This window comes from Erythrolamprus reginae, chromosome 3, assembly GCF_031021105.1.
Source record: "Erythrolamprus reginae isolate rEryReg1 chromosome 3, rEryReg1.hap1, whole genome shotgun sequence".
Lineage (NCBI taxonomy): Eukaryota > Metazoa > Chordata > Lepidosauria > Squamata > Dipsadidae > Erythrolamprus > Erythrolamprus reginae.
In genome coordinates this window covers 85,194,166-85,209,251 of record NC_091952.1, presented here as the reverse complement: position 1 = coordinate 85,209,251, position 15,086 = coordinate 85,194,166, and the positions used below count along the sequence as shown (strand labels likewise).

General features: G+C 52.5%; 1 protein-coding gene across 7 annotated transcripts in view; it reads right to left on the bottom strand.

Moving 5' to 3' along the window:
• The window catches only part of DNAJC6 (DnaJ heat shock protein family (Hsp40) member C6), a 96,754-nt gene that overhangs the window by 20,892 nt on the left and 60,776 nt on the right, over positions 1–15,086 (bottom strand). For all 7 annotated transcript variants that reach the window (XM_070746087.1, XM_070746082.1, XM_070746086.1 and 4 more), the window contains 5 exons: positions 9,075–9,154; positions 8,454–8,647; positions 8,189–8,269; positions 6,649–7,089; positions 718–867 (listed from right to left, as the gene is read on the bottom strand). In XM_070746087.1, coding sequence (XP_070602188.1) covers positions 718–867; positions 6,649–7,089; positions 8,189–8,269; positions 8,454–8,647; positions 9,075–9,154 — 946 coding nt within the window. The remainder of the gene's footprint in view (positions 1–717; positions 868–6,648; positions 7,090–8,188; positions 8,270–8,453; positions 8,648–9,074; positions 9,155–15,086) is intronic.

Here is a 15,086-nt window from a genome sequence, read left to right as displayed (position 1 = left end):
CATTCCAGCCTTAACATAATTATTTTGAAATTGCATTACAATATGTATCCATCATAATAATACTCAAAAAAAGGCTCTACTTTTGTCTCAATCATAAAGACATTTTCTTCCAGTGGCCAGTTCTATTTGGCCTTCTAGCTGAATTTTTTTTTTTTCAATTTTATTCTTTTTTTCCTTTTGGCTTCATTTTCCTGCCTTTTATGCATTTTCTTATGCTTCCGAAGAGATGAAGTCTTTTCTGCACTCCAAAACTTATGAGATTTTATCCCTTTATCTTCACTGAAAGATACTGAAGGATCTAATCTGTGTCAGTCATCCGAGAGAAAAGTTATCTGAGGACAGGATCCAACATGAGTCTGAAAACTCAGAAACCTCTGGTCCCAATGACCAACCCAAATTGGATCCCTGTCCTGGGACACATATACAGTATTTGAGGGCCTGGATTGTGGGGGCAATATGCTGGCTCTGTTAAAAAGTGCTATTGCTAACAAGTTGTAAGCCGCCCTGAGTCTAAGGAGAAGGGCGGCATAAAAATTGAATAAATAAATAAAATAAATTTGCCTTCATTCATGAACAGATACTATTCACAGCACAATGTAAAGAATTTGGAAAATGAAACATTTTACTTATTCCATTTGTATGTAACCCACATTTTCGGGGGGAGGGGCCAGCATCATTGTTTTTTCTCATAATTCAAAATTACAAAGGACATCATACCCATGTTAAAAGGATCCCCTTGCACTGTAGGCGAAGGACTCCTTGTTGCTTGAAGAAAAGGATCACTTTTGGCATTTGATGAAAGGAAAGAGCCTAAAAGATCTGGGACAGGCTGCTTAGGACTACCCCCAAATGGGTCAAAGGTAGATGCTGGGGAAGAAAAAGTTAATTATAAGAACACGCTACTCCTTTCTATTCCAATACTAGGTAATATGCTTATATTTTTAAAGAAATTGTGTAATATTCTTAACTTTACACAAACTGTGTCCTTAAGGTGAACAACTGCCAAAGCAAGTACAGTGATCCCCCGCTCTTTGCGAGGGTTCCGTTCCAGGACCCCCCGCAATGAGCGGGTTTTCGCGAAGTAGCGCTGCGGAAGTAAAAACACCTTCTGCGCATGTGCAGATGGTGTTTTTACTTGGGGGCGGCGCGGGTGTTTTAAAACGTCCCCGCCGAGATGGGGGTGTGCTAGCGAGCCTCCCATGTCGGCGGGGATGTTTTAAAACACCCGCGCCACTTTCCAATGAGTCCCGAAGACAACGCGTTTGTCTTCGGGACTCATTGGAAAGTGGCGCGGGTGTTTTAAAACATCCCCGCCGACATGGGAGGCTCCCTAGCACACCCCCGAACCCCCAACCCGGGTTTGGGGGTGTGCTAGCGAGCCCCTCATGTCGGCGGGGATGTTTTAAAACACCCGCGCGACCTTCCAATGAGTCCCGAAGACAACGCGTTTGTCTTCGGGACTCATTGGAAAGTCGCGCGGGTGTTTTAAAACATCCCCGCCGACATGGGAGGCTCCCTAGCACACCCCCGAACCCCCAACCCGGGTTTGGGGGTGTGCTAGCGAGCCTCCCATGTCGGCGGGGATGTTTTAAAACACCCGCGCCACTTTCCAATGAGTCCCGAAGACAACGCGTTTGTCTTCGGGACTCATTGGAAAGTGGCGCGGGTGTTTTAAAACATCCCCGCCGACATGGGAGGCTCCCTAGCACACCCCCGAACCCCCAACCCGGGTTTGGGGGTGTGCTAGCGAGCCCCTCATGTCGGCGGGGATGTTTTAAAACACCCGCGCGACCTTCCAATGAGTCCCGAAGACAACGCGTTTGTCTTCGGGACTCATTGGAAAGTCGCGCGGGTGTTTTAAAACATCCCCGCCGACATGGGAGGCTCCCTAGCACACCCCCGAACCCCCAACCCGGGTTTGGGGGTGTGCTAGCGAGCCTCCCATGTCGGCGGGGATGTTTTAAAACACCCGCGCCACTTTCCAATGAGTCCCGAAGACAACGCGTTTGTCTTCGGGACTCATTGGAAAGTCGCGCGGGTGTTTTAAAACATCCCCGCCGACATGGGAGGCTCCCTAGCACACCCCCGAACCCCCAACCCGGGTTTGGGGGTGTGCTAGCGAGCCCCTCATGTCGGCGGGGATGTTTTAAAACACCCGCGCGACTTTCCAATGAGTCCCGAAGACAACGCGTTTGTCTTCGGGACTCATTGGAAAGTCGCGCGGGTGTTTTAAAACATCCCCGCCGACATGGGAACCCCCAACCCAGCTTCTGGTAGAAGCCTTCTCTCTTTTTTTTCGTGCGCTTGGCGAGGAAAGGCAGGCGGGGAGGAGGCGACGGGGCCAAAGGGGGCCGAGGGAAGCTCGGCTGCGGTCGAGAGAGAAACGGCTTGGGCTCGCCGCAAGAAAAAAAAGAGACAGGCTTTTAGTTTTGGCTGCGGGGGGAGGGAATCCCGCCGCAAGGTAAGCTTCGGGGCGGGGCGGGCGGGGCCCTTTTGTGCCAGTCGGGGAGGCGGTGGCGGCTGCAGCAGAGGCGGGCGGGGGAGGCCGGCCCGCCGGAGGGGCGATGCGGGCGGCGGAGACAGGCGAGGTCCCGGCCGCCCCCCGCCCACTTGGCCCCAGACCGGTGCAGCAGGAAAGGGACGGAGAAGGCTCACTGGCAGCCCTTGCCCATCGCCGCGCCTTCGCTTCCCCCCCTCCCCCGCTGGATCCGGCAGCGTGCTGAGGGGAATTGCCGCGGACTGGAGGCAGTGAGGCAGACCGGCTCCGAGGCCTGCCAGCCCCGCCGCGGAAGGCTCCATTCTGTTCCCTGAATGGAGACCGCCGGCCGCTCAATCGGGCCGGCAGGGAACAGAATGGAGCCTTCCGCGGCGGGGCTGGTAGGAGGGGAGCCGAGGACGGAACCGAGCCCAGCCCCGTGGCATTCGCCTTCCTGCCGCCTGCAGCCGAGTGATCGTGGGCTCCTTCGCAACCTCAGAGAGCTTCCTGGTTTTCGTGAGCTTTCATGCCCAGGAAGCTCTCCGAGGTTGCGAAGGAGCCCACGATCACTCGGCTGCAGGCGGCAGGAAGGCGAATGCCACGGGGCTGGGCTCGGTTCCGTCCTCGGCTCCCCTCCTACCAGCCCCGCCGCGGAAGGCCCCATTCTGTTCCCTGCCGGCCCGATTGAGCGGCCGGCGGTCTCCATTCAGGGAACAGAATGGAGCCTTCCACGGCGGGGCTGGTAGGAGGGGAGCCGAGGGGATAACCGAGCCCAGCCCCGTGGCATTCGCCTTCCTGCCGCCTGCAGCCGAGTGATCGTGGGCTCCTTCGCAACCTCGGAGAGCTTCCTGGGCATGAAAGCTCACGAAAACCAGGAAGCTCTCTGAGGTTGCGAAGGAGCCCACGATCACTCGGCTGCAGGCGGCAGGAAGGCGAATGCCACGGGGCTGGGCTCGGTTCCGTCCTCGGCTCCCCTCCTACCAGCCCCGCCGCGGAAGGCCCCATTCTGTTCCCTGCCGGCCCGATTGAGCGGCCGGCGGTCTCCATTCAGGGAACAGAATGGAGCCTTCCACGGCGGGGCTGGTAGGAGGGGAGCCGAGGGGATAACCGAGCCCAGCCCCGTGGCATTCGCCTTCCTGCCGCCTGCAGCCGAGTGATCGTGGGCTCCTTCGCAACCTCAGAGAGCTTCCTGGTTTTCGTGAGCTTTCATGCCCAGGAAGCTCTCCGAGGTTGCGAAGGAGCCCACGATCACTCGGCTGCAGGCGGCAGGAAGGCGAATGCCACGGGGCTGGGCTCGGTTCCGTCCTCGGCTCCCCTCCTACCAGCCCCGCCGCGGAAGGCCCCATTCTGTTCCCTGCCGGCCCGATTGAGCGGCCGGCGGTCTCCATTCAGGGAACAGAATGGAGCCTTCCACGGCGGGGCTGGTAGGAGGGGAGCCGAGGGGATAACCGAGCCCAGCCCCGTGGCATTCGCCTTCCTGCCGCCTGCAGCCGAGTGATCCTGGGCTCCTTCGCAACCTCGGAGAGCTTCCTGGGCATGAAAGCTCACGAAAACCAGGAAGCTCTCTGAGGTTGCGAAGGAGCCCACGATCACTCGGCTGCAGGCGGCAGGAAGGCGAATGCCACGGGGCTGGGCTCGGCTCCCCTCCTACCAGCCCCGCCGCGGAAGGCTCCATTCTGTTCCCTGCCGGCCCGATTGAGCGGCCGGCGGTCTCCATTCAGGGAACAGAATGGAGCCTTCCGCGGCGGGGCTGGTAGGAGGGGAGCCGAGGGGATAACCGAGCCCAGCCCCGTGGCATTCGCCTTCCTGCCGCCTGCAGCCGAGTGATCGTGGGCTCCTTCGTAACCTCAGAGAGCTTCCTGGTTTTCGTGAGCTTTCATGCCCAGGAAGCTCTCCGAGGTTGCGAAGGAGCCCAGGATCACTCGGCTGCGGGTGGCAGGAAAGCGAATGTCACGGGGCTGGGCTCGGCTCCCCCCCCCTTAGCAGCCCCGCCGCGGAACGCTCCATTCTGTTCCCTGAATCACTTTGAATCCAGCAGCTTCTGCTGGATACGAGCGGTGGGTGGGACGAGCGGTGAGGAAGCCAGGGGCTGTGGCAGCTCGCCCCCCCCATCGCCCGTATCCAGCAGAAGCGGCGGGATTCAAAGGGATTCAAGGCTAACTTCTGCGCTTGGCTTGAGGACTCAGCTGGGAAGCGGCACGGGTGTTTTAAAAGGTCTCCACCGGCATGGGGGGCTTCCTACCCCCCCGAACCCCCAACCTGGGTTTGGGGGGGTGCTAAGAAGCCCCCCATGCCGGCGGAGACCTTTTAAAACACCCGTGCCGCTTCCCAACTGAGTCCCGAAGCCAAACGAACCCGGGTGGCCGGGCGAGCAGCGAGCAAATGGCGGGTGGCCGGGCGAAGGGCGGGCGAACGGAGGGCGAGCGGGTGCTGGGGGGGGGCTTCTCGCCCTCCCGCCAGCAAGAGGGGAAAGACCCAGGGAAGCCGCCCAGCAGCTGATCTGCCCGGCGGGAAACACCATCTACGCATGTGTGGCCATAGGAAAAAAGGGCGCACATGCGCAGATGATGTTTTTACTTCCGGGTTGAAAAATCGCGATGTAGCCCATTCGCAATGGTCGGGGACGCAATAACCGGGGGATCACTGTATCACAATTCTTTTAATCTAATTGTAAACATGGAGATCACAGCAGTCATTAGGTTGAGGAAAACAACACTGGACCCGTGCTGCGGTGATGATAGATGCCACACAGCTTTCAGCAAATACATCAAGAATGCCTGTTGTCACAATGTAAATAGGCAATTCACATTGCATAGGTAAACGATGATTATATGTGCAAGGGCACAGGATATGCCAGTAGGTGTCATAACATGTCCTGCTCCCTTGGAGCACACAATCAAGCTAGAGAAAGCATCCAAAATTTATAAATGCAAAGGAAGACACAACTAAGGAATCTTGTTTAGCATCAGTTGCTTAAAGTGAATTTGTTTGTAAAGTACTGTAAGGTTATGGTTAATGTTAGGACTCTGTCCATAACTATTGGGTTGGCAATATATTGGCTGCCGGTATTGCAGGCTGCCACAGGAGGGAGCTAGAGTTCATAGCTGATTTCTCTGAGTCATCCTGTCTGTTTCTCTTCGTCTGGCTACTCACTGTTAGGTTTGCTTTGCAATTCTCTGTATTGTAGTCATGTATTATAGCTAAAATGTGTTTAGGCTTGATATCTTTCTTTGGTTATTTTGACAAAGACAAGAAATAGTATGCACTTGGTAATATTTTGGTTGTTATTCTGACTTATTATGTGTATGACTTTAGACTGCGTTGTGGTTAGCTCTGCCCCAGCTCCTGCCCCAAGGAATGTGCAGGTGGATATGGGGGAGACATCCACATGCTGCAGGCCTGTTTTGCTCCCAGTGGAATCTGCCGACGAAGTCTCCTCTGACCAAGGAGGTCTGAGTGACAGAGAAGAGGAGAGTTTGGCAGACAGCCCAGGAGGAGATCAACCATCTGTATCATCTCTGGATTCTGAACAAGAATTAATGACACATCCACGCATGCGTAGAGTGATGCATAGGAAGCAACAACTAAAGGATTATTACAAAAGTAAATGAGGCCACCTGTGGTTGGGTGGGGCTGCTGTAATTAGTGCTGCTGCTATAAATAGCAGTGTGTGGGTTTGGCTGTTGTGGAGAATTATCTGATCGTTGTGTTTCATGAATGTCTTGCTGACTCTGGCCTTTGTTGACTTTTCACCACTTTGAAACCAAAACAGAGCAAAGTGTGTTTCACTTCATGGAAGAAGAAGGGCTGTGACTTTCTTCACAGCTGCAAGCTAAGTACTTACGAACTGATAAGGGACTTGTACAAACTACCAGGTTGTTTTGGGACGAGTGCTCTTTGCAATACAAAAAGAGTGCTTAGTTTATTTTGAATTTTGTGATAAAGAACATTGTTTTGAATTTTCAAACGTGTGTGTGTCTGAAATTTGTACCTTTGAATTTTTGGGAGGCTCCTACCAGAGAGTCCAGCAGAACAGACTGTTTATCTGAATATGTTATTTCTCAAAGTAAACTTTAATTCAAGTTAGTATATCTAAACGTTTCTGTGCGTGCACAACCCTGGTAAACAAGGATTACTCTGCTCATACATTAATAGTTAAGATTTTCTTTTACCTTCTCCTATTCTTGGGGACAACGATGGGGATGCTGAAGTTGCAGGCCGCCGTGGAGTTGAGTGTGCCGAACCAGTTCCACCCACCTGAAAGACATCTTCAACAGCTCCCTGACTGCCTTGGTTTATTCCGCCAGAATTTCCACCCCCAAAAAGATCACTCAGCAAATCTGAGTTAGAAGGTGGTGCAGTGGGAGCTGCTGGATAGTTCATGGCAGTGCCATCCAAACCTAAAAGATCTGCATCCTCTTGTGGAGGTGGCCCTGGTTGCTCTTGTTGCTTTTTGCTGTGCTTTGAAGCGCCATGAATTTTGTCAGTGCTGGTCCCACTGTGCTGACTGGAGAGAGATAAGAGTTCATCATCCGATTGCTCGCTTTCTTCATGGACCAGGGCTGCCCTGTCCTCAGAGCTGGGATGAGAACTGGTTCTTTCTGCCTTTTGATCTAAGTAGTAAAAACAGCTTATTATTAGCTAGCAACTTTGTGGTTGTTCTATGGCAGAACAAAAATCCTTCGGAGGGAGGTGGGGGGGGAAACAGCCACATGGGAAAGCAGATAATACCAGCAGTAATAATTAAGTAATAGTGTGTAATTCTCAATGCACAGAGAATATCCAAAATACAAATGAATGTATGGTGTTTGCATTCCAGTGATTTTTACAGCCATACATTGTTGAGTGCAAATAGCAAGAATAAATCTGGCTGACTCAAAAATGTGAACTGAATTCCATGCACATGCAGGTATTTGGTTTAAAGTAAAGAATGCCTGTGGACTATGGCGTAATATGTTCGAGGACTCTGAAAAGAGGCAGGAAGGAGAAGTGGTGGGATTAAATATATATATTCATGGTTCTGTGGGCGTGGCTTGGTGGGCATGACATGGCTTGGTGGGCATGGCAGGGGAAGGATACTGCAAAATCTCCATTCCCACCCCTCTCCAGGGGGAAGGATACTGCAAAATTTCCATTCCCATCTCACTTGTAGGGGAAGGATACTGCAAAATCTCCATTCCCATCTCACTTCTAGGGGAAGGATACTGCAAAATCTCCATTCCCACCCCTCTCCAGGGGGAAGGATACTGCAAAATCTCCATTCCCACCCCACTCCAGGGGGAAGGATACTGCAAAATCTCCATTCCCATCTCACTTCTAGGGGAAGGATACTGCAAAATCTCCATTCCCATCTCACTTCTAGGGGAAGGATACTGCAAAATCTCCATTCCCACCCCTCTCCAGGGGGAAGGATACTGCAAAATCTCCATTCCCACCTCACTCCAGAGGGAATGATACTGCAAAATCTCATCCCACTCCAGGGGAAGGATACTGCAAAATCCCTATTTCCTTCCAATCAGCTGGAAGTCGAGAGGCATAGAACAGATAGAGGTGGGCCCAATCAGAGATGGTATTTACCGGTTCTCTGAACTACTCAAAATTTCCACTTCCAGTTTTCCAGAACTGGTCAGAATCTGCTGAAACCCACCTTTGGGAAGGAGGGTGAACTGTGAGTTCTGAAAGATAGATGACTTGAGGAGAAATCATATGTACCTTGCCAGCTGAGAGAGGACAAGAAGGCACCCTGGCCAACATTCTTTAGGTTATCTTGCACTGCATCTACAGAACTTCTACCTATAATGTAAAAGGAGTCCAAATAAATCAAAGATGAGTGAATTTAAAATAGCCAAGCTTGATATTTTCATGACAGCCGAAATCTCCAGTCTTTGGCCATGCTGAGTGGGGAGTTTATGAAGTGGAACTCATAATCATCTATGTTGGGGATTATTTCTCCAGGTTAAACAAATGCCTTCATTACCTGCCAGAGCCAGGGTGTCTTGATGCTCCTGATGTGATGAGAAAAGAATGCTTGGGTTGATGTCTTTTGTGGTAAAATTCTCCCACGGAGGAGTTAAGTCAGTTTGCCTATCAGTAGAATCTACTTCAATTTCCACAATGATATGGAAGAGTTGGGGATATTTTTCTGGTGAATCACATGCGTCCAGCTCAGGCCTAAAAATTAATTCAAAAAAATGGTTTGAAGATCACCTGTTAAATCATATTTTGAGCCTGAATATAGTTTTTTGCAGCTGGATTTACTTCATTAATGCATTGTAATTATTCTTATGCAATTATATTCTATCTATCTATCTATCTATCTTTCTTTCTTTCTTTCTATCTATCTATCTTTCTTTCTTTCTATCTATCTATCTATCTATCTATCTTTCTATCTATCTATCTATCTATCTATCTTTCTATCTATCTATCTATCTATCTATCTATCTATCTATCTATCTATCTATAAAAATTCCTGTTTTGAAGGTAAATATTTCTTGAATAAATTAAATCTACAGTTTCCACTTGTTGGATTTGTGAGCTATTTATTGCAAGATCTCATAATATCCACTTTCATTCAGTTCAGTGTTCTAGAGATACTTACTTAGTAAATTTTAATGCTGTTGATCCCAGAGGTACAAATCCAGTGTGAAACTGAATCTGGAACATTTGCGTATTTGTCATCTGTAAGAATTGTTAAATACATAATTATAACATTTAAAGAAAACCATAATAAAATTCAGATGTTTACCATGGAAGAACTATCAAGTCAGTTGTAATTCACTTTATTTTATTACTATAGGCATCAAAACAAAACAAAAATATTGAAGCAATAAAGAAATAAAAATTTGGTCTAGAGAGCTAATTTGCTCTAGTGCAGTGGTTCTCAACCTTTCTAATGTCGCAACCCCTTAATATGGTTGTGGTGACACCCAACCATAAATCTAGTGCCAATTATCCCAACAGATCTTTAAGCTGATTGGCAGGAAGGTCAGAGGGACACCCCCACTGTAAACACCTGATTGGTCGGATTGTAAAAATATGTTCTAAGGCACCAGAACAGAAGCTTTAGTTCCTAACACCATGTGAAATTGGTCTTTTCCCATGGTCTTAGGCGACCCCCCATGAAACACTCATTCAACCCCCAAAGTGGCCTCAATCTCCAGGTTGAGAACCACTGCATATAGTGATTAAGGCATCTGGCTAGAAACTCAGAAACTATTACAGTGATCCCTCATTTTTTGCAGGGGATGCATTCCAAGACCACCCGTGAAAATAGCGCCGGCGGACTTACCCGCCGGCAGCGTTTGCAGGAGGGCCGGGAAGACACTGGGCTCCTGGCGGTCGCCATCTTGGGTCTCGGGCGAAGTCTCGCGAGACGAGACTTCGCCCGAGAGTCAGGCCAACGAGGCCTGACTGCTGATTGGTCCGGGCGGGGCTTGCCGGCCCTATTTAAGGGCGTGCAGGCCCGGGCTCAGCCTTTTCACCCGGACCATTGGCCACGAGCAGACATTCGGCTGAGTCTGCTCGCGGCAGCCATTTTGTAGTGGCCTCGTGTTGCGGCCGCCATTTTGTGGCAATTTTTTCCGGCAAAAAGGCCTTTTCGGAACTCACAGCGGTGGCGGAGAGCCTCTGAGCGTGTCGGCGCTGGTGGTCCTTGGTCCCCCTCGGGCTCGAGGGGGAGTGGTGGAATCGGGCGCTCCCGGCTGGGAGGGGGCACGGTTGGGCCCTGCCCAGGGTGGGGGGGGCGTCTGGCCACTGGGACACCTGCAGATACTGGGGGGTGCCCCGCATTAAGGGTTCTTCTGCCCCTGGGCGTTATTGGCCCATTTAGCCGATTGGGCCTTCCCCTGGTAGGGCCTGCGGCCTTAGTGCTGGGGTTTTGGGGTTAGAGTGCTTACTTCATCCCCATTGAATTGGGCAGTAGGTGGGATGGCCCCAAAGAAGAGGCAAGCACGGGCCCCTCCGGCCCAACCAGCTGTGCGGCCTAGAAGGGCTCTGAGGCCTTCTGCCCGGGCTCGGGCCAGCATGGAGGGGCCCCCTGGGGTGGTCCCATCAGAGGGGGTGGTGGGTTTTATGCCCACAGCCCCTCACCCCGATGTTTCTCCCTCTCTTTCTTGGGCCAGGGTCCTGGAGAGGCTCGATGAGTTGGAGCGTTGGCGGTCCGGATCGGGCCCAGGCGAGCTCCCCCCGGCTGCATCGGCGGCCTGGGGAAGGGATCCGGAAGATGAAGCAGCCCAGGCCGGGCAGATGGCCCAGACCGGGCAGATGGCCCAGTCGGGGCAGATGGCGGCATTCCAGGGCCCCGCTCGGATGGGCCCCCCGTGGATGTCTTCAACCCCTTATGGGGCAGGTGAGGTTGCACCACACTTAGCCACCACACCGCTCCTCCCCATGCAGGGTCCGGGGTTTAACCCGCCTGGTTCGGGGAGTGGTGCTAGTTTTCTGGGGTCCACTTTAGGCACATGTGGTCAGGTCTGGTCCCTGCCGGCTCTGCCGGCAGTAGCGCCAAGGGTAGTTTTCCCACCAGGGCCAGGAGCAGGGGGGTTGGATCCCTCCAGCGCCTGCTATTATGCCCCCGCCCCCTTTGGTGTATCCACCGGGGCTAGGCATGCTGGGGACGGGGGCCTCCACCGTGTGGGACCCGTTCGCCAGCATCAAGCCTGGGGCCATCCCATGTGGGCTGCCAGCCACCCCCTTGGGGTACCACCTCCACCCGTCAGTGAAGGAGGCGATTTGGCGGGGGGAGTATGTGGACCTCTTCTCCCTATTAAACAGGGAGGTCCACAAGCAGGACAAGTATGTAGTGCCCGGGGAAAAGATAAAGAAGACCAAAGTCACCAAGTGTTTCAGCTCATGGCTGTACGCTTTCTTGACTTTCGCATCCGTGGTGATCCAGAGGCAGCCAGCTAGGGCCGCTTCCCTGCTTAAATATATTGATTTAATTGCCAGGGCTAATTTTGAGTACGGAGGTACTATTTGGCGGCATTATGATAAGGGTTTCCGGATGCGTATAGCCCATGACCCCTCCTTGCCCTGGGATATGGTGGTGCCGGATCTTTGGTTCCAGGCCACGTATATGTCCAGCAAGGAAGGTTGCGACAGGACCGATAGCGGTCACTTTATGGAGGAGGAGCCCGTGGCTTCCATGCCAGCCAAGGCGGCTGCGGGGGGAGCGGGGAAGGGGGCCTCCCCAGCATGCCATGAGTTTGCTGCAAAGGGGACGTGTTTTCGTCCCTTTTGCAGGTACAAGCATGCATGCGGGAATTGTGGGGGGAACCATGCCTCTTCCATGTGCCCCCGCCCCAAGAAGGGGGCGGAAAAGAAGGGTGGGGGTCCAACAAAACCTCCCCCACCTGTTGGGGGTAAAGGGGCCCAGCCCAATTAATTTACAAGCACTAGAGGGTTGGTTGAAGGACTACCACCCTCGCTCAAGAGCAGCTGCTCTCTTGCTAGGATTCTCAAATGGATTCAGGATCCCTTACATGGGGATTAGGAGGGCCTTCATGTCTGACAACCTCAGGTCGGTTGTGGGACATGAAGACATCGTTAGGGAAAAGATTCGGAAGGAGGTAGCCGAAGGCAGGGTCATAGGGCCTTTCCCGGAGCCGCCCTTCCCGAATCTTAGGGTGTTCCCATTGGGTGTGGTCCCCAAAAAGGTGAGTGGTGAATTTAGGTTGATTCACCATTTGTCTTTTCCAAAAGGGGAGTCAGTGAATGATTTCATTCCTGACGAACTTTGTTCAGTCCGGTACGCATCCTTTGATGCGGCCGTGGCCATGGTTAGGAAGTGTGGGGTTGGAGCCCTTATGGGTAAATGCGACATTAAGTCGGCATTCCGGCTCCTCCCCATACACCCAGACAACTTCGAGCTGTTGGGCTTCCATTTCGAAGGTGGTTTTTATGTGGACAGGGCTTTACCCATGTGTTGCTCTGTCTCATGCTCTCTTTTTGAGAGTTTTAGCACCTTCTTGGAGTGGGCGCTCAGGAGGCGCAGTGGTCTGGGCTCGGTCGTTCACTACCTTGATGATTTCTTGATGGCGGGGCCTGCGCGTTCCGAGCAATGTTTTGCTCTAATGCGGGACTTCGCGGCCCTCTGTGCTCACCTGGGGGTGCCTTTAGCCTCGGAGAAGACCGAAGGCCCCGCCACCAAGATTACCTTCCTCGGTATTGAATTGGACTCAGAGGAGCAATCTTCTAGATTGCCCCTGGATAAGTTGCTAAAAATCAAGGGTAAGCTCGATGAGGTTCTGGGCTGCCGGAAGGTCACTCTCCGGCAGCTCCAGGAACTAGCGGGGCTACTTAATTTTGCCTGCCGGGTTGTGGTGCCAGGCAGGGCCTTTTCTAGGAGGTTGTATACTGCGATGAAGGGGCTCCGTTTGCCCCATCATCGTACCCGCCTATTCGCAGGGGTCAGGGCTGACCTCTGCGTGTGGCGGGAGTTTTTGGACCGGTTTAATGGACTGTCTTTTTGGAGGCATGAGCTTCTTTTGGAAGCTGAGCTGCAGCTCTGCTCCGATGCTGCGGGGACTTGTGGTTTTGGGGTAGTGTTAGGTGACCAGTGGTGCTGGTCGGTTTGGCCTCCGGAATGGAGTGCCTCTTCATTGGTTAAGGACTTGACTTTTTTGGAGCTCTTCCCCTTGATAGTGGCCCTAGAGCTTTGGGGTGAGCAGTTTAGGGACAGGACTGTGCATTTTTGGTGTGACAACCTAGCGGTTGTTCACGTTGTGAACGCCCTGTCCTCTAAGAGTGACAGGGTCATGCGGCGTGTCCGCCATTTTGTGCACAGGTCCTTGTCCCTAAACACATTGTTTTTGGCCAGGCATGTCCCCGGGTTGGACAACGGGGTTGCTGATGCCTTGTCCCGTGGTCAGTTGTCCAGGTTTCGGTCCCTGGCCCCGTGGGCACGTGAGTCGCCAGAGGCTTTCCCCGACCACCTTTGGAGCCTGAGTGGGCTCCTGGGTGGTGGAGAGTAGAGGTCTGCTGGGCTACGGCCCTCTCAGTGGTGCCTGGCACTCTGGGGGGCTTAGCGGCAGGCTGTTGAAGAGTTCGTGGATTTCAGGCAGGATACGGGTTACTCCTATAGCTGGCCTGCCCCAGTTGTGTACCTGGCCATATTTGTGTCCAGCTCAGGCAGCTTGGCCTTTCAGTTAGGACTTTGAGGTCCAGGTTGGCCGGCCTCGCCTTTTGTCTAAGGCGGGGGTGGGCTTGTTGATGTATGGTGACTTCCGCAATGCACTTGGGGAAAAGGAATCCTCAATCTGAGTATTGTATTGGCAGTTCAGTGTTGGCAAATACTTCAAAAGAAAAGGATTTAGGGGTAGTGATTTCTGACAGTCACAAAATGGGTGAACAGTGCAGTCAGGCGGTAGGGAAAGCAAGTAGGATGCTTGGCTGCATAGCTAGAGGTATAACAAGCAGGAAGAGGGAGATTATGATCCCACTATATAGAATGCTGGTGAGACCACATTTGGAATACTGTGTTCAGTTCTGGAGACCTCACCTACAAAAAGATATTGACAAAATTGAACGGGTCCAAAGACGGGCTACAAGAATGGTGGAAGGTCTTAAGCATAAAACGTATCAGGAAAGACTTAATGAACTCAATCTGTATAGTCTGGAGGACAGAAGGAAAAGGGGGGACATGATCGAAACATTTAAATATATTAAAGGGTTAAATAAGGTCCAGGAGGGAAGTGTTTTTAATAGGAAAGTGAACACAAGAACAAGGGGACACAATCTGAAGTTAGTTGGGGGAAAGATCAAAAGCAACATGAGAAAATATTATTTTACTGAAAGAGTAGTAGATCCTTGGAACAAACTTCCAGCAGATGTGGTAGATAAATCCACAGTAACTGAATTTAAACATGCCTGGGATAAACATATATCCATCCTAAGATAAAATACAGAAAATAGTATAAGGGCAGACTAGATGGACCATGAGGTCTTTTTCTGCCGTCGGACTTCTATGTTTCTATGTTTCTATGTTTCTATGTGAAGATGCGGGAAGGCTGGGCCAGGGCCTTGTTGCAGGCTGCCAGGTCATTTCGTGCCTTCCATTTCATTGCCTTAGTCAGGTGGGTTCTGGAGTGCAGGGTTTGGCCAGGCCAAGTATGGATCCCGCCGATTGGGGAACGCTCGTTCCGTAGCGGCGCTGCCACTAGTGCGGTAACGGCCTCCTCGATACGGAGGATTCGGGGAAGTCGACCGCTGGCGGTCAGCGGCCTGTTTTAGGGTACGAACGGCCGGTTGAGGATCCGGGTTACGATCTTAGGCCAGGTTCCCCTTTGGTCCCCTTCTATGCAACCCCGCCAGGACGCAACCGACGGTGTTGCTTTGGGTCATAGAGCGCTCCGCCGACCACTCAGCAACAAGGTACCGCCGGGGGAGTGACCCTGCTGTCGTGGCGGCTGGGTCATTGTTGTCTGGCTGGGTGAGAAGGGGTGTGCGGTGGGACGGGTGTTTCTACCGCTATGGCTGGGAGGGCGGCATCTCATTGCTGTGCCCAGGTGGTACTGGGAGGGCGGCATCCCATTGCTGCGCCCAGGTGGTACTGGGAGGGCGGCATCCCATTGCTGCACCCAGGTGGTGCTGGGTGGGTGGCATCCCATTGCTG